Source organism: Saimiri boliviensis, chromosome 6 (genome assembly GCF_048565385.1).
Source record: "Saimiri boliviensis isolate mSaiBol1 chromosome 6, mSaiBol1.pri, whole genome shotgun sequence".
Classification (NCBI taxonomy): Eukaryota; Metazoa; Chordata; class Mammalia; order Primates; family Cebidae; genus Saimiri; species Saimiri boliviensis.
In genome coordinates this window covers 126,171,674-126,188,652 of record NC_133454.1, presented here as the reverse complement: position 1 = coordinate 126,188,652, position 16,979 = coordinate 126,171,674, and the positions used below count along the sequence as shown (strand labels likewise).

General features: G+C 55.0%; 1 protein-coding gene across 5 annotated transcripts in view; it reads left to right on the top strand.

Annotated features, from left to right (window-relative positions):
- Positions 1–16,683, top strand: part of SPTBN2 (spectrin beta, non-erythrocytic 2) — a 46,269-nt gene extending 29,586 nt beyond the window's left edge. For all 5 annotated transcript variants that reach the window (XM_039470865.2, XM_074401740.1, XM_039470867.2 and 2 more), the window contains 21 exons: positions 835–1,037; positions 1,361–1,451; positions 1,681–1,827; positions 4,491–4,754; positions 7,567–7,791; positions 8,048–8,137; positions 8,456–8,716; positions 8,815–8,945; positions 9,177–9,381; positions 10,282–10,656; positions 11,679–11,923; positions 12,020–12,158; positions 12,755–12,839; positions 13,086–13,282; positions 13,615–13,757; positions 13,844–13,919; positions 14,005–14,055; positions 14,280–14,494; positions 14,753–14,926; positions 15,482–15,524; positions 15,823–16,683. In XM_039470865.2, coding sequence (XP_039326799.1) covers positions 835–1,037; positions 1,361–1,451; positions 1,681–1,827; positions 4,491–4,754; positions 7,567–7,791; positions 8,048–8,137; positions 8,456–8,716; positions 8,815–8,945; positions 9,177–9,381; positions 10,282–10,656; positions 11,679–11,923; positions 12,020–12,158; positions 12,755–12,839; positions 13,086–13,282; positions 13,615–13,757; positions 13,844–13,919; positions 14,005–14,055; positions 14,280–14,494; positions 14,753–14,926; positions 15,482–15,524; positions 15,823–16,056 — 3,594 coding nt within the window. In that variant the 3' untranslated portion in view covers positions 16,057–16,683. The remainder of the gene's footprint in view (positions 1–834; positions 1,038–1,360; positions 1,452–1,680; positions 1,828–4,490; positions 4,755–7,566; positions 7,792–8,047; positions 8,138–8,455; positions 8,717–8,814; positions 8,946–9,176; positions 9,382–10,281; positions 10,657–11,678; positions 11,924–12,019; positions 12,159–12,754; positions 12,840–13,085; positions 13,283–13,614; positions 13,758–13,843; positions 13,920–14,004; positions 14,056–14,279; positions 14,495–14,752; positions 14,927–15,481; positions 15,525–15,822) is intronic.
- Positions 16,684–16,979: the final 296 nt, after the last annotated feature.

Genomic DNA, 16,979 nt, shown 5'->3' with positions numbered 1-16,979 from the left:
AAAAATAGAAAAATTAGCTGGGCATGGTGGCACACCCCGGTAGTCCTAGCTACTCGGGAGGCTGAGGCAAGAGAATTGCTTGAACTCAGGAGGCAGAGGTTGCGGTGAGCCGAGATTGCGCCATTGTACTCCAGCCTGGGTAATGAGCAAAACTCCGTCTCAAAAAAAGAAAAAATAATAATTTTCTAAAAAGAAAAATGGGGGCCAGACAGGATGGCTCACACCCGTAATCCCAGTACTTTGGGCCAAGGCAGGAGACAACTTGAGCTCAGGAGTTTGAGACCAGCCTGGGCAACATAGTGAGACCCCCATCGCTAAACACACACAAAATTAACTGAGCATGGTGGTACATGCCTATAGTCCCAGCTACTAGGGAGGCTGAGGCTGGAGAATCACTTGAGCCAGGATTTTGAGGCTGTAGTGAGCTATGATCATGCCACTGTACTCCAACCTGGGCCCTGTCTCAAAAAAGAAAAAGGAAAGGAAAAGAAAAATGGGAATGAAAAAAAAATGTGGATATAATTTACTAAAACTGATTTCAGAAGAAATAGAAAACCCAGTTTGTCATGTAGCTGTTAAAGAAAAGGAATCAGGAGCTAGAAGTGAGATAGAACAGGATTTGGGCTGGGAAATCGAAGGTCCTCCCACCCAGCTTCCCTGTGACTTTCTGAGACTCCCACGCTGGCTGGCAGCCTCCCTGTCTTCAGAGCTCTCCACCTACCCTTCCCGTCTACAGATTGGCCCCTACCTCTCAGTCGTGCCCCTGGTTGGGTCCTTACGAAGGGGGTGAATTGTCCTGGGGAAAGTGAACTGAATATCACCCCTCTCATACAGGAATATGTTCTGTCTCACACGGAGATGCCAGGGACACTCCAGGCTGCTGATGCTGCCATTAAAAAACTGGAGGACTTCATGAGCACCATGGACGCCAACGGGGAACGGATCCGAGGGCTCCTGGAGGCTGGGCGCCAGCTGGTGTCTGAAGGCAACATCCATGCTGACAAGATTCGGGAGAAGGCAGACTCCATCGAGAGGAGGTCTGATGAGGACCGTCTATGAATTAGGGGCGCCAGAGGAGAATGGGGGAAACAGGGTAGCCTCAAAGATGCATGTGGCACAGGAAAGCCACAGACAGGCGGGAGCTGACAGAGAAGTAGACGGGGAAGACCCAAGTGGTTGCAGAGGGCTGGGAGGTTCCACCCCTGACCAGGCCCAAAAGTAAGTCAGGATTCCTGGGTAGCCTTTTTGTGCTCCTGGAAGGCGTTATTCTCCTAGAAGAAATGGAGGCCCCTCGGTTAGCCAAAGGGTCAGAACCCTTTCACAGCAAGTTCTAGGGTTTCACAAGGGGCTGTTGTTGCAGGCACAAGAAGAATCAAGACGCAGCACAGCAGTTTCTGGGCCGTCTTCGGGACAACCGGGAGCAGCAGCATTTTCTGCAAGATTGTCATGAGGTGAGGCTCCTCATTCCCTGGGGCCCCGGGACATTCCCTAGCCATCCCTTTCCCACCTTGAGCCTAGAATAAGCCCACCTCGGGGTCCCTGGAGACCGTGAATCCCTTCATGGCTTCCTCCCAAGCTGCCCACTTCTTGTGGCTCACTGTGTCCCTGCTTTTATTTCCTGCTCTTCCTCCCTTGGAAATGCTCCCTCTCTCCTTTGTCCCTGTTTTACGTTTGGTCCAGCTGAAGCTCTGGATTGATGAGAAGATGCTGACAGCCCAGGATGTGTCCTATGATGAGGCCCGCAACCTGCACACCAAGTGGCAGAAGCACCAGGCATTCATGGCTGAGCTGGCCGCCAACAAAGACTGGCTGGACAAGGTGGACAAGGTGAGCAGTACTGTAGGGGCTGCCTCTGGGCAGGGTCCCCCAGGGTGGGGGGCAGGGGCTTGGCTCCAGGACATTAGAGATTGTGGGGCTTCTGGTGTCATAGCTCCACGGTGGAGTTATGGCCTGGGAAACAAACATCTTTGTTGGAGACAGAGTGGGACAGTGAGTCCAGAACCTTGATAAAATACAAATTAGTAGGTAGCCAAACTGCAGCTTGGATTTAACACGATAGTTATCGTGTTCCTGAGTTCAAAGCAGGATGACGCTCCTCCACAGGGTCTGCAAACTTTGTCTGGAAAGGGTTTGGGCTCGATGGTCAATATTTGAGCCTTTGCAATCCATATAGTTTCTGCTACAACTGCTTATCTCTGCAGTTGTAGTGCAAAAGCAGCTACAGAGAATACGTGAATGAATAAACATGGATGTTTTCTAATAAGACTTTACTTGTAAAAACAGGCAGTGGGCCAGATTACCTCATGGGCTGTATGTAGTCTGCCAATCCTTATTTTTGACTCTTGCTGTCCCTGGTTCTTGGTCTCCCACTCAGCTCTTCCTCAAGAGCTGAGGACAGATAAAACTTTATATCTGCTCAGCAAGTATCCCTAGAGGACATGGTATGTGCTCAACCCTCTGCAAGGCACTGTGAGGTCTCTGAAAGACACTTTTCTTCCCTCAAGGGCATGATGGTTGGGACAAAAGGAGACCAGTGTGCTTTCAGTTGTTTCCGTTAGTTCAGCAAATGTTTACTTGGTGCTACTATATGCAAAGCATTGTATCAGGCACTGCATCGGTCCAAAGGTGATTCTATGGCAGGCTCCACCCTAAATGAACAACGCTATAGCCACGATACGAGGCATATACGCACGTAGCTAAATTGAATTTAGAGCAGAATCTGATGAGTGCCCTGAGAGAGAGCCCACTGAAGCCAGGGGAATAAGGAGAGAGGAGATACAGAAATTCTAGAAGCTGGAACATGCAGGGCCATCCATGGAGGATGAGTAGAATTCGGACAAGCGGAGATACTCAGGGAAATATGCTTCCAGGCAGAGAAAACTGAACAGAAAATCACGCTAGGCAATGCCTGTTTGGGAGGAAGGGGTGAGTGAGTCCGGCAGCAGCACAGGATGTGTTCAGGGGGGCCAGGCATGGTGGCTCATGCCTGTAAACCCAGTACTTTGGGAGGCCGAGGTGGGTGGATTGCTTGAGCTCAGGAGTTTGAGACCAGCCTGGGCAACATGGTGAAACCCCATCTCTACTAAAATACAAAAAATTAGCTGGGCATGATGGTGCACGCCTGTAGTCTCAGCTATTCAGGAGGCTGAGACAGGAGAATCGCTTGAACCTGGGAGCAGAGGTTGCAGTGAGCCGAGATCATCCCATTGCACTCCCAAAAAAAAAAAAAAAAAACTGTGCGCAGGGCCCCCATGGAAGGTGGGAGAGGTGGGAGAGAAGCCCCCTGCAAAGCCCTGACCACCAATGCATGTGCTTTGAAGTGTAGATTGTGCTCAAGGTTGTGAAGCTGCCCAAGCAGTGCTAGCCTTTGATGCTCTTCATCCTGACAACCACAGCCACCTGCAAAATGGCCAGAAGGCAGTGTCTGGGTGCCCCTAGAAGCAGACCCTGAGACAGTGGTTCTAGGGAGGTGATCCTGGGAAGCATCAGTAGGGTAGTGGAATGGTAAGGAGGGACGGAAGTCATGCCAGTTACCCCCATGGGCAATGGGAACCCAACCCTCCTGGGACACTCCAGGGATAGTATAGATAGAACACAGAACACAGCACTCTCAGCCATGGCGCAAGGATGCTGGGTATTTATCCGGCAGCTCCTTGTCTGTTGCTGGTTGAGGGCTGCTTCTGGGTTCATTAACTCTGGCTCTTCCAATTTGCCTTCCATGCAGTTCAAGAGAGCACATGTCCCTCACTGTCTCAGACACAAAAATCCTCAAGCAGAAAAGCTGGAAGTGGGGAAACCAGGTGGGACTCACTTGCTATCATTGAAGTGAAGAGTAGTAAGTTGAGAAACACAAAATAATAGTAAATAACTCAAATCAACATGCAGCATAGCGCCAGAAGCCACGGGCACTGAGGAACCCAGACTAAAGAGAGATTGCAAGGGCTTCTTTGTTGAAATGCTGTTTGAGCTGGGTCTTGAGGAGTGGGGTTCATCAGCAGTGAGGGAACAGCGGTTTAAAAGGGATTTTAGGCCCGGCGTGGTGGCTCAAGCCTGTAATCCCAGCACTTTGGGAGGCCGAAGCGGGCGGATCACGAGGTCAAGAGATCAAGACCATCCTGGTCAACATGGTGAAACCCCGTCTCTACTAAAAATACAAAAAATTAGCTGGGCATGGTGGCGCGTGCCTGTAATCCCAGCTACTCAGGAGGCTGAGGCAGGAGAATTGCCTGAACCCAGGAGGCGGAGGTTGCGGTGAGCTGAGATCGCGCCATTGCACTCCAGCCTGGGTAACGAGCGAGACTCCGTCTCAAAAAAAAAAGGGGGGGCGGATTTTAAACCTCTGAGAAGAGCGTGTCACTGAGAACACACAGGGACTTGGAATTATTGCCCACACTTCAGGTCTCTGCTGCCGGTAAGGCCCCTGGTCCGCTCTCAGCCTCTGCAGTTCAGGCTAATTTGGGCACTTTTACCTTCTCTGTCCTGCATTCCAGGAAGGGCGGGAGCTGACTCTCCAGAAGCCAGAGCTGAAAGCTCTGGTGTCGGAGAAGCTGGGGGACCTGCACAGGCGCTGGGACGAGCTGGAGACCACCACCCAAGCCAAGGCCCGCAGCCTCTTTGATGCCAATCGAGCTGAGCTGTTTGCCCAGAGCTGCTGTGCCCTGGAGAGCTGGCTGGAGAGCCTGCAGGCCCAGCTTCACTCAGACGACTACGGCAAGGACCTCACCAGCGTCAACATCCTGCTCAAGAAGCAGCAGGTGTGCTGGGAAGCTTTGATGGGGATGGTGAACAGCAAAAGAAAGGAGGGGTCTGCAGCTTTCAAGATTTGGGAGGCCAGCTAAGGCCTGGCAGATAACACCTTCAGCAGCATTTCCTAAAGTCATTTCTCTGGGCAGCCAGTATCAGAATCTCTAGGTATATGTCTCAGTCAGGGTTAGAGTTAGGAGACAGACCCACTAATAATTTGAAAACAAGAACTTCAGTAAAAAGTATTAATCAGTCCAGTCGTGGTGGCTCACAACTGTAATCCCAGCACTTTGGGAGGCCAAGGCAGGTGGATCACTTGAAGTCAGGAGTTCAAGACCAGCCTGGCCAACATGGTGAAACCCTGTCTCTACTAAAAATACAAAAACTAGCCAGGCGTCGTGGTGCATGCCTGTAATCCCAGCTACTTGGGAGGCTGAGACAGGGGAATGGCTTGAACCCAGGAGGTGGAGGTTGCAGTGAGCTGTGATGGTGCCATCACACTCTAGCCTGGGCGACAGAGTGAGATTCCATTAAAAAAAAAAAAGTATGAATTAGTAAAAGGTGGTAAAGAGAACTCTACAGCAGGGGTCAGAAAATTTTTTTCAATAAAGCACCAGATAGTAAATATTTGGGGTTTCGTGGGTCATAAGATCTCTGTCACAGCCCTTCAACTTTGCCCTTGTAAAAGCACCTGTGGATTATATGTAAAATAAGGGTTGTGGCCAGGCATGGTGGTTCACACTTGTAATCCCAGCACTTTGGGAGTCAGATGTGGGCGGATCACTTGAGTCCAGGAGTTTGAGACCAGCCTGGGCAACATGGTGAAACCCCATCCCCACAAAAAATACAAAAATTAGCCAGGCATGGTGGTGGCATGTGCCTGTAGTCCCAGCTACTCAGGAGGCTGAGGTGAGAAGATTGCTTGAGCCTGGGAAGTCGCAGCTACAGGGGGCCGTGATGGTGCCACTGCACTCCAGGCTGGGGGGTAGAACAAGACTTGTCTCAAAAAATTTTTTTAAAAAGAGGTGCACGCCAGGCGCGGTGGCTCAAGCCTGTAATCCCAGCACTTTGGGAGGCTGAGGCGGGTGGATCACGAGGTCAAGAGATCGAGACCATCCTGGTCAACATGGTGAAACCCTGTCTCTACTAAGAATACAAAAAAAAAAAATTAGCTGGGCATGGTGGCGCGTGCCTGTAATCCCAGCTACTCAGGAGGCTGAGGCAGGAGAATTGCTTGAACCCAGGGGGTGGAGGTCGCGGTGAGCCGAGATCGCGCCATTGCACTCCAGCCTGGGTAACAAGAGTGAAACTCTGTCTCAAAAAAAAAAAAAAGGTGCAGCTGTGGTCCAATAAAAACTTTATAAAGATAGGCAGTGAGCAGGACTTGCTGGTCCCTGATCTAAAGAATATAGAATGGGGGCTGTGCACAGTGGCTCACGCCTGTAATCCCAGCACTTTGGGAGGCCGAGGTGGGCAGATCATGAGGTCAAAAGATCAAGACCATCCTGGCCAACATGGTGAAACCCCATCTTTACTAAAACTACAAAAATTAGCTGGGTTTGGTGGCACATGTCTGTAGTCCCAGCTACTCGGGAGGCTGAGGTGGAAAAACTGCTTGAACCCGGAATGCAGAGGTTGAAGTGAGTCGAGATTGCACCACTGCGCTCCAGCCTGGCAACAGACCAAGACTCTGTGTCAAAAAAAAAAAAAAAAATGGGCCGGGCGCGGTGGCTCAAGCCTGTAATCCCAGCACTTTGGGAGGCCGAGGCGGGTGGATCACAAGGTCGAGAGATCGAGACCAACCTGGTCAACATGGTGAAACCCCGTCTCCACAAAAAATACAAAAAATTAGCTGGGCATGGTGGCGCGTGCCTGTAATCCCAGCTACTCAGGAGGCTGAGGCAGGAGAATTGCCTGAACCCAGGAGGCGGAGGTTGCGGTGAGCCGAGATCGCGCCATTGCACTCCAGCCTGGGTGACAAGAGCGAAACTCCGTCTCAAAAAAAAAAAAAAAAAAAACAGAATAGGAAGTGTAGGGAGAGCTGCTACCTGTGGGATCAAGGAGTCCCCCAGGAAGTAGCAAGATGGCTGAGTCTCAGACCTCAGAGAGGGTAGAGACCCACTGAATGGCCTGGAAATTTTCTGGGGTGTCACATGCCAGAGCAGGTCTGAAGCCAGCAAACCAAGGCTGGCCAGCAGGAAGTGGCCACTGGAGTGCAGCAAAACTTGCCAGACAGTGACAGCCACCGGATCTCCTGGGCACTGACAGTTGAGCTGTAGGAGGAAGAAAAGTAACGCTGGAAGGGTGGAACGCCCCTCATCCTCTAGGCACTGTGGTGTCCCTCCACCGCCCTCTGCTGACAAGGCCTAGCATTGTGCCCACTGGCAAAGGAGGAATGTTTACACAGGGACCAGTTCCTATATCTCTAAAGCAGGGCCATGATGGATTGGGGATGAGACCATCAATTGGTAACAGGCAGTGTTATCAAACTACCATGGATTTTTTTATTTCAATCTTTTAGATTCGGGTATGTGTGTGCAGGTTTGTTATAAGAATATATTGTGTGATGCTGAGGTTTGGGGTATAATTGAACCCATCACCCAGATAGGGAGCACAGTACTCAATAGGGATTTTTTCAACCCCTGCCCTTGGGTTCTTGTGTATATAAAGTTCGAGATCCACTGATCCAGCCTATGAGGGGATGCTCTCCCTGGGGTGAGCCACAGTGCCAAGCAGTCACAGTGAGCTTGATAGAGACTGGTATCTGCTGGGTGTGAAGGCGGAAATGCAGAGTTAACAGGCCCTTCCTCCTCGCGGTTGCAGATGCTGGAGTGGGAGATGGCTGTGAGAGAGAAGGAGGTGGAGGCGATCCAGGCCCAGGCCAAAGCGCTGGCCCAGGAGGACCAGGGTGCAGGGGAGGTGGAGAGGACCTCGAGGGCCGTGGAGGAGAAGTTCAGGGCCTTGTGCCAGCCCATGCGGGAACGCTGCCAGCGCCTGCAGGCTTCTCGAGAGCAGCACCAGTTCCACCGGGACGTGGAAGATGAGATTGTGAGTCACCAAGGCCAAAGACAGCAAGCTTTCCAGCCTCCCTCCTGTATGCTGTGGAGATGCCAGCAGGGCTCTTTTCCTTCTTCTCTTTGGCATTAACAATCTCCCCTCTAGGGAGACTTGGGGATGTCCCCCAGAACCAGAGATGACTGTCCCCTATACATGCAGCAGTAGCCCCAGGTGTCCCCACTCCCAGTACCAGTCCCTGGTGCTTGCCTTGCCTTCTGGGCCTCCACTGACCCCCTTTCTCTTCCAGTTGTGGGTGACAGAGCGGCTGCCCATGGCCAGCTCCATGGAACATGGCAAGGACCTTCCCAGTGTCCAGCTTCTCATGAAGAAAAACCAGGTGAGGCAGAGACTGAAGACAAAAGAGAAGTTCCCAGCAGCCTCCCCAGACTTGGACATGTGTTTTTTAAGACCAGGCCCCACCTCAATGTTGAGTGCAATCCTGGGCTTCAGTGGCTCTCTCTCCTCCCTCCTTGGGAGGGTGGGTCCTCTCAGTGGGAGAGAATGAGGGCTGAGGGGCATTACCATCGCATTCCTGGGCTAGGAGAGGAAGCAGAGGACCCAGGCAGGAGAGAGGCACAGGGGTGAAGCGTGGTCTCCGGGAGCATGTGAGGCTGGGGAGGACTTTCAGCATTTTCTCTTCTGTGGCCGTGGGCAGACCCTGCAAAAAGAGATTCAAGGCCATGAGCCCCGGATCGCGGACCTGAGGGAGCGGCAGCATGCGCTAGGTTCAGCCGCGGCAGGCCCAGAGCTGGCTGAGCTGCAGGAAATGTGGAAACGCCTGGGCCACGAGCTGGAACTTCGAGGGAAGCGACTTGAGGAGGCCCTGAGAGCCCAGCAGTTCTACCGCGATGCTGCTGAGGCAGAGGCCTGGATGGGTGAGCAGGAGTTACACATGATGGGCCAGGAGAAGGCCAAGGTGAGGGCCAGGGCAGACCCTGGGGTGTGTGGCCAGTTCTGCCCTCCCCTGACCCACTGCCTGATGTCACTGTCCCCTCCCACTGTCCCTTCCCCCAGGATGAGCTGAGTGCCCAGGCAGAGGTGAAGAAGCACCAGGTGCTGGAGCAAGCCCTAGCTGACTACGCACAGACCATCCACCAGCTGGCGGCCAGCAGCCAGGACATGATTGACCGCGAGCACCCAGAGAGGTGGGCACAGTGGCAGCCTGGTTCAGCCTTGGGGAGGAGCCGGCTGCAGGAACAGGAAGATGCAGGGAATGTGGAGCCTTCAGTGCTGTGTGCACGGAGCCTTCTAGAAAGCCGGAGCTCAGAGATTGGGCAAGCTGTTGGGAAACTCAGAGGGACAGGGCTCCACAGAACAGGCTGGTGGTTAGAGCTACATCCCTTGAATCCCATGGTGCCTCCCCAACTCTTCTGCAGCACACGGATATCAATCCGCCAAGCCCAGGTGGACAAGCTGTATGCTGGCCTGAAGGAGCTAGCCGGAGAGCGGCGGGAGCGCCTTCAGGAGCACCTCCGGCTGTGCCAGCTCCGCCGTGAGCTGGATGACCTGGAGCAGTGGATCCAGGAGCGAGAGGTGGTGGCGGCCTCCCACGAGCTGGGCCAGGACTACGAACATGTAACTGTGAGTACAGGGAGGGCACCCAGCTCAGATCAACCATGGGAAGAGCGGAGGACCCACGGGGAGACTAGGACCTCATTTTAGGCAGAGCACTGGGGGGAACCGGGCAAGACCAGGCTGAGCAGGCACTGTCCTCCTGGTTTGGAAGTATGTGATTTGAAGAGGCTGGGCACGATGGCCACACAATGGCTCACACCTGTAATACTAGCACTTTGGGAGGCCGAGGTGGGAGGATCGCTTGAGTCCAGGAGCTCAAGACCAGCCTGTGAAACACAGGGAGACCCCATCTCTAGAAAAAAAAATTTTTTTCATTAGCCAAGCATGGCAGTACATGCCTGTAGGCATACCTACTCAGGAGGCTGAGGTGGGAGGATCTCTTGAGCCTGGGGGTTCGACACTGCAGTGAGCTGTGCTCCTGCCAGTGCACTTCAGCCTGGGCAACAGTGCAAGACCCCCTCTCTAAATATATATATACACACACAATTTGAAGAATTGTACAGAAAGGAGACATGAAGCTGAGCTGCGGCAAGGGCAAATAGGAAATTATCACTCAAGCTTTTTCACCAGAATTCAACAAAACAGGGTGTGATCCCCACCACAGTTCAGGGGCTTGGACCCTCAGTGGTACAGAAATATGGACCATAGTTAGGGTATCCATGTCTGAGGCCTAAGGGTCCCAAGCACCTCAAAACACCTTTGCTGAGGGTGGAGGGAGTCCATCAAATGCAGGGTTAGTGGAAAGCGGCTGTGCCTGCTCCTTAACCCAAGGGAAGAAACCTATCCTGCCCCCTGGCCGGGGGAGAGAGGTAGGTTCTGAGTTTGGAGTAGAAGACTTGCTCCATCAGGCGGGGACCACATCCCCCAGCATGATGGTATGGTCTGTACATCTGCTTCCTCTACCAGATGCTCCGAGACAAATTCCGAGAGTTCTCCCGGGACACGAGCACCATTGGTCAGGAGCGTGTAGATAGTGCCAACGCTCTGGCCAATGGGCTCATTGCTGGGGGCCATGCCGCACGGGCCACTGTGGCCGAGTGGAAGGACAGTCTCAACGAGGCCTGGGCTGACCTCCTTGAGTTGCTGGACACGCGGGGTCAGGTGCTGGCCGCGGCATACGAGCTGCAGCGCTTTCTGCATGGGGCACGACAAGCCCTGGCACGGGTGCAGCACAAGCAGCAGCAGCTTCCAGACGGGACTGGCCGTGACCTCAACGCCGCCGAGGCCCTGCAGCGCCGACACTGTGCCTACGAGCACGACATCCAGGCCCTCAGTGCCCAGGTCTGACCCAAGCATGAGGAGGTGGGGGAGGCTTAGAGGAAGCCATGGGGGATATGCTGGGGAGGCCCCTCAGGAGCTAGGGCAGTGCTTAGAAATGCTGGGAGGATGGCACCCTTTGGAGGGCAATTTTGAGATGAAGAAATTGCACCAAGAAAAATCTCTGGTTGGCCTGGCACAGTGGCTCATGCCTGTAATCCCAGCACTTTGGGAGGCTGAGGCGGGCGGATTGCCTGAGGTCGGGAGTTTGGGATCAGCCTGACTAACATGGAAAAACCCCACCTCTACTAAAAATACAAAATTAGCTGAGCATGGTGGCATATGCCTGTGATCCCAGCTACTTGGGAGGCTGAGGCAGGAGAATCACTTGAACCCGGGAGGCGGAGGTTGCAGTGAGCCGAGATAGCACTATTGCACTCCGGCCTGGGCAACAAAAATGAAACTCCATCTCCAAAAAAAAAGAAGAAAAAAGAACACCTCTAACAGGGGACATCTAATGTATTCACACTTATAATGACAAGCCCCCTTCAGAGTGATGTCTTCAGGGGTTCCCAGCAGCCAGGAGACTCTTCATGCTGCCCTGAATTTGCCTGTTGGTGCTTCCCAGGCTTGAGCTCTAGGCCCATAATCAATAAGCATGGATCCTTCCCTCAACCACTGAAACCCATCAGCCACCCCCACCCCCCACCAACCTGGCCTGAACCCCCTCTTCTGGCTAAGTGTCTCGTTCTAGCAATCTCCAAGGTCCTTCACATCCTAGACAGGCTTCTGAAAAGTTCAGCTGGCCAATGGCCTTTTTCCAGACCCTCCCCCCGGTTAAGCCCAGGTGCCCAGATGAGACCTGATAGGACAGAGTGTGTCCAGGCACCTGCCTTCATCTTTCCCTGCACACCCACCCTCTGGCTCCTCCCCCTGCCTCTTTGGCTATGAGGCAGGCAGGAGGTGAGAGCAGCAGCCAGGACTGAGGCAGGCTGCAGCTCCTTGGAGTCCCCCGCGCTGCCTGACTTTGACCCTGGGCCCCGCAGGTCCAGCAGGTGCAGGATGACGGCCACCGGCTCCAGAAGGCCTATGCTGGAGACAAGGCCGAGGAGATCGGCCGCCACATGCAGGCCGTAGCGGAGGCCTGGGCCCAGCTTCAGGGAAGCTCTGCCGCCCGCCGGCAGCTGCTGCTGGACACCACGGACAAGTTCCGCTTCTTCAAGGCTGTGCGGGAACTGATGCTCTGGATGGATGGGGTCAACCTGCAGATGGATGCCCAGGAGCGGCCCCGGTGAGAAGCCCAGGACCCAAGGCCTGCATGGGTTGTGTGGCTGGGCGGTGATGGGGCTATGGGCAGAGGGGTGATGCTGTTTCTGCCTTCCTCCAGGGATGTGTCCTCTGCGGATCTAGTCATCAAGAACCAGCAAGGCATCAAGGCAGAGATAGAGGCCCGGGCGGATCGCTTCTCCTCCTGCATCAACATGGGGAAGGAGCTGCTGGCCAGGAGCCACTATGCAGCCGAGGAGGTGGGTGAGGCCTGGGCGGCTGGGCCATCCTCACTGTAAAGTGCTGAACGCTGACTTCTCGGTGGCTTTCTCCTTCCTCTCATTCTCTCTTTGCAAGAAATATTTCATTCTCTCCCCTCAGTGCTGTTCAGGGGTTTCCCACATTCTGGAAATCTCTCCCCAGATCTGGCAGCCTCTTGACATCAGAAATCACTGGTCCTGGGCTGGGTGCTGTGGCTCATGCTTGTAATCACAGCACTTTGGGAGGCCTAGGCAGGTAGATCACTTGAGGTCAGGAATTTGAGACCAGCCTAGCCGACATGGTGAAACCCCATCTCTACTAAAAGTACAAAACTTAGCTGAGCGTGGTGGTGGGCACCTGTAATTCCAGCTACTCAGGAGGCTGAGGCAGGAGAATCACTTGCACCCAGGAAGCAGAGGTTGCAGTAAGCTGAGATTATGCCATCTCACTCCAGCTTGGGCGACAAGAGGGAAACTCTGTCTCAAAAAAAGAAAGAAAATGAAAGAAAGAAATCATTTATCCTCCTGAATGACTCCCCAGGGGCCCTGGAAGGACCTCACATCCTGGTGCTAACTCACATCTCTGCCCACCCCAGATCTCAGAGAAGCTATCTCAGCTGCAGGCACGACGCCAGGAGACAGCTGAGAAGTGGCAGGAGAAGATGGACTGGCTTCAGCTGGGTGAGCCGCTGAGGGGGCCCCAGGCCCTGTGGGGAATGGGGGGCATTCTGCACCCTGTGGTTTCCAAAGTAGGTGAGACCAGGATCCTTGGGTGTGGAACTCACAATGCTCAACCTTGGCGATGCCTGGCACAGCTCTGGAGCAGTAGCTTTCTCTGTGTCCCTGTTCTTGAGGTTGCCATGGCCACTGTGCCCTGCCTGTGCCCACTCTGACCCACCATCTTCCTGTGACCCCTGATCCCGCCAGTTTTGGAGGTGCTCGTGTTTGGAAGAGACGCAGGGATGGCAGAGGCCTGGCTGTGCAGCCAGGAGCCTCTGGTGCGCAGTGCTGAGCTGGGTTGCACGGTCGACGAAGTGGAGAGCCTCATCAAGCGGCATGAGGCCTTCCAGAAGTCGGCAGTGGCCTGGGAGGAGCGATTCAGTGCGCTGGAGAAGCTTACCGCGGTGAGGGACACAGGACCCCAGATGCCCACCCCAACCCACTCCCCCAACTCATGCTTGCTCATGCTTGGAGAAGACACGTCGTCTGCTCCCACTGTACCAGCAACCCCCAGATGTGAGCTGAGAGTGCCGTTGTCCCCACACCTTTGGGAGGTGTAGTTCCACTGGGTGATGCTGAGACGCCCTCTCCCACTTTCTTATCCCCACCATCTTTTCGAGTTCTGTTCTCCTTTTATCATATTTCATCGAATGCAAGTTGAGACTTCAGCTCTCCCTGCCTCCCTGGCGCTCTTACATGAGACCTTCTACACGCTGAATGCAGCATTTTTTGACAGCTAGAGGAGCGGGAGAAGGAGCGAAAGAGAAAGAGGGAGGAGGAGGAGCGGAGGAAGCAGCCGCCTGCTCCCGAACCCACAGCCGGTGTGCCTCCAGGGAACCTGGTGGGCAGCCACACAGCTCCTGACACCACCTGGGACGGGTGAGAGCCAGGATGCCTGGGGTAGGAGAAGGAGGCTGAGCCCACGCCACCCAGGGACTAATGACTGTTGATTTTGGTCATCCCAGAACCCAGCCTCGGCCATCGCCATCCACGCAAGCACCCAGTGTAAATGGAGTCTGCACAGATGCAGAGTCCTCACAGGTGACCCCACTGTCCCCCTGTGCCCCCATTGGAGCCATAGCCCCCCTCCCACCACACATCCTCTTACAGGTTCTTGTCCTTGCAGCCCCTGCTGGGACAACAGAAACTTGAACAGAGCAGCTTCCCTGAAGGGCAGGTGAGTTCCCCTGCAAGTGTGGGTGTCATTAACTGGGAGGCAAAGGAACCAAAAGGGGTGGTGAGCTGGGGTAAGGGAGTACTGGGGATGGGAAGGGAGAGGGCAGAGGCTCACAGGCAGCTGGGGGCAGGAAGACCAACTCCTGGACACGGAGCTAGCTTCCTGGTACCCAGGTTAGGGATCTTGCATCCCATCCTTCGACACTGACACTGATCTTCCCCCAGGGACCTGGTCCAGGGGACGAAGCCAATGGGCCCCGGGGAGAGAGGCAGACCCAGACTCGGGGCCCGGCCCCGCCTACAATACCCCAGAGCAGGTCCACCGAGTCAGCTGCCACCCTGCCGCCTAGAGCCCCAGAGCCGTCTGCCCAGGAGCAGATGGAGGGGGTGCTGTGCCGCAAGCAGGAAATGGAGGCCTTCGGGAAGAAGGCTGCCAACAGGTACTGCCCCTCCGGAGCCTGGCCTCTGAGGGGACTTCCCTAGAACCTCTGCCCAGGTAGAGGGAGGGATGCCCTTTAGAGTATGTCTTCTGGGCAAGGGGTAGGACTTGCGATCAGAGCAGGACCTTAGGGGAGGACCAGAGGGTGTAAAGACCATGGGCCTAAAGATGGGAGCAGAACTGGAAGTTCTAGGACACCCAAGAGGGCCCCAGGTTGCAGGTGCCACCAAGGCCGGCCAGTCAGCACCATGTCCCGCAGGTCCTGGCAGAATGTGTACTGTGTCCTGCGGCGTGGGAGCCTTGGGTTTTACAAGGATGCCAAGGCAGCCAGCGTGGGAGTGCCATACCATGGAGAAGTGCCTGTCAGCTTGGCCAGGGCCCAGGGCAGTGTTGCCTCTGATTACCGAAAGCGCAAACATGTCTTCAAGCTGGGGTAGGAACAGGGAACGGTTCTCTTGGGATGGGGAGGGGAGTTGGGAGTGAACACAGATGAGCCATGAGTCAGTTCTAGAGGGAGGGGTGTTCCCATAAGGAGCCCCTGAGTGGAGTAACCAGGCCAGCCACTTGGAGACGGTGTAGATGAGGGACGGGGGATTCTGGTTGTCTCCCCACCAAGGGGAGCAGGAGAACTAAGATCCAGTCCTGATGGCTGATGACGTCAAGGTGAAAAATTACCCAGGGTGGGAAATCCAAAGGCAGGGACGTGGTAGGACCTCCAGGGGCCTGTCCCTGCCTCCAGCAAGGAGCCGGAGCAGGAGGCCCAGGCTGGGGCAGAAGTGAGCTCCCCACACCTCTGTGGCCAGTCAGAAAGGATGTGCTTCTGCACAGTCCGGGGAGCCTGGAAAATGTACAGAGCGTGTCTGGTCCAGCTCTGAGGGCTGCAGCCAGATGCCTCAGCCCAGGGTCGGGTCATGATTGCGCGCTCACCAGCAGCAACTTGGCAGACCTGGAATCTCAGCTCTGCCCTGTGGCCTCTCTCTCCCAACAGCTTACAGGATGGAAAAGAGTATTTATTCCAGGCCAAGGATGAGGTGAGCTGTCCTCTGTGATCCTCTCTGTCCGTGCCATTCCAGAACCTTCCAGCTGCAGACTTCCCTTCCTTCCCTGTCCTCCCTTTTTTTCCTGGTCTCCTCCTTTGTGGTAAGACAGCGTGCTAACCAGATGTGTGTGATGGCCACACCAGGCCGCGCTCCCTGTCTAAGCCGGCCGCGTTCCCCTAATGGCATGAAGCAGCTCGCTTTCTCTTCCTCCTTATGCTCCCCTGCTGTCCACTGCGGCCACCCTAGCACAGCGTCCTTGAAGCTGACCGAGGGTCTTTCCGTCCTACAGGCAGAGATGAGCTCGTGGCTACGGGTGGTGAACGCAGCCATTGCCACTGCATCTTCTGCCTCTGGAGAGCCAGAAGAGCCGGTGGTGCCCAGTGCCCCCCGGGGCATGACCCGGGCCATGACCATGCCCCCAGTGTCACCTGTCGGGGCTGAGGGGCCTGTTGTGCTCCGCAGCAAGGACGGCAGGGAACGAGAGCGAGAAAAACGCTTCAGCTTCTTCAAGAAGAACAAGTAGTCGGCAGGGCAAGGTCCCAGGCCAGCTCCCTCCCTCTGTTCAGGAAACTGCCAGAGACCGTCGACAAGGACCACCCTCTTGTCAGGACAACTGCCTGCTGCTAGGGTCTGTTGCCAAGGTCAGCCCATCACTAGGAACTGTCACTGGGGACAAGTTCATGTTCCCAAGGGCAGCCCTTTTCTTCTGCTGTTTAATTCCAGACCGGTGGTGGAACCCGGGCAACCCCCTCTCCCACCCCCGCCAACTTCTCCCTTCTTGCCCCCGCCTTGTGCCTCTGTCCCTCACCATGGTGGGGACAGTGCTGCACCCTCAACATAGGCCATGTGGGGAGTGGCTGCCCCACCTCAGGGTCATTCTCCCGCCACAGGGAGGGCACGAGCCTTCTGCCTTCTGGTTCCTGCCCCTGGGACCAGCCAGGAACCTCTCAGAGATGAAGCAGGCCCTGGGGGCAGGAGCGCCAGATGACACTCAGAGGTGCAGGAGCCCTCCCTCCCCACCCCCACCCTCTGACTCCAGCTGCCACTCCATCTCCAGCTGCTCTCAGTGGCTTCCAAGGTGTGTTGTTTAGGGACAGCCACCGCCTTGAGTCTGGCCAAGGAGGTGATTAAACAGCTCAGCTTCTCTCGCTGCCTCTGGGTTTTTTTGCTTTCCTGACCACAGCCTCTCTGCCCAAGCCCATGTCCTCTCCTTTGGTTCTGGTCTCCTGCATCTCACGTTTCCACTCTGCCCCAACCTCCACGCTCTTGAAGAGAGCTTCCCTGACTCAGTCTCATTCCCCTGTGACAGTGACCTCCAGTGTGCTGGGTTGACCAATGCCAAGCCTCTTTTAGACCAAAGTAGTTCACCATGGGTTGGGATGATGTCAACAAGCAGTATTCACGTTGAAAAGCAATGTGGGACTCCTGGCCTGGTGAACGGTTTTC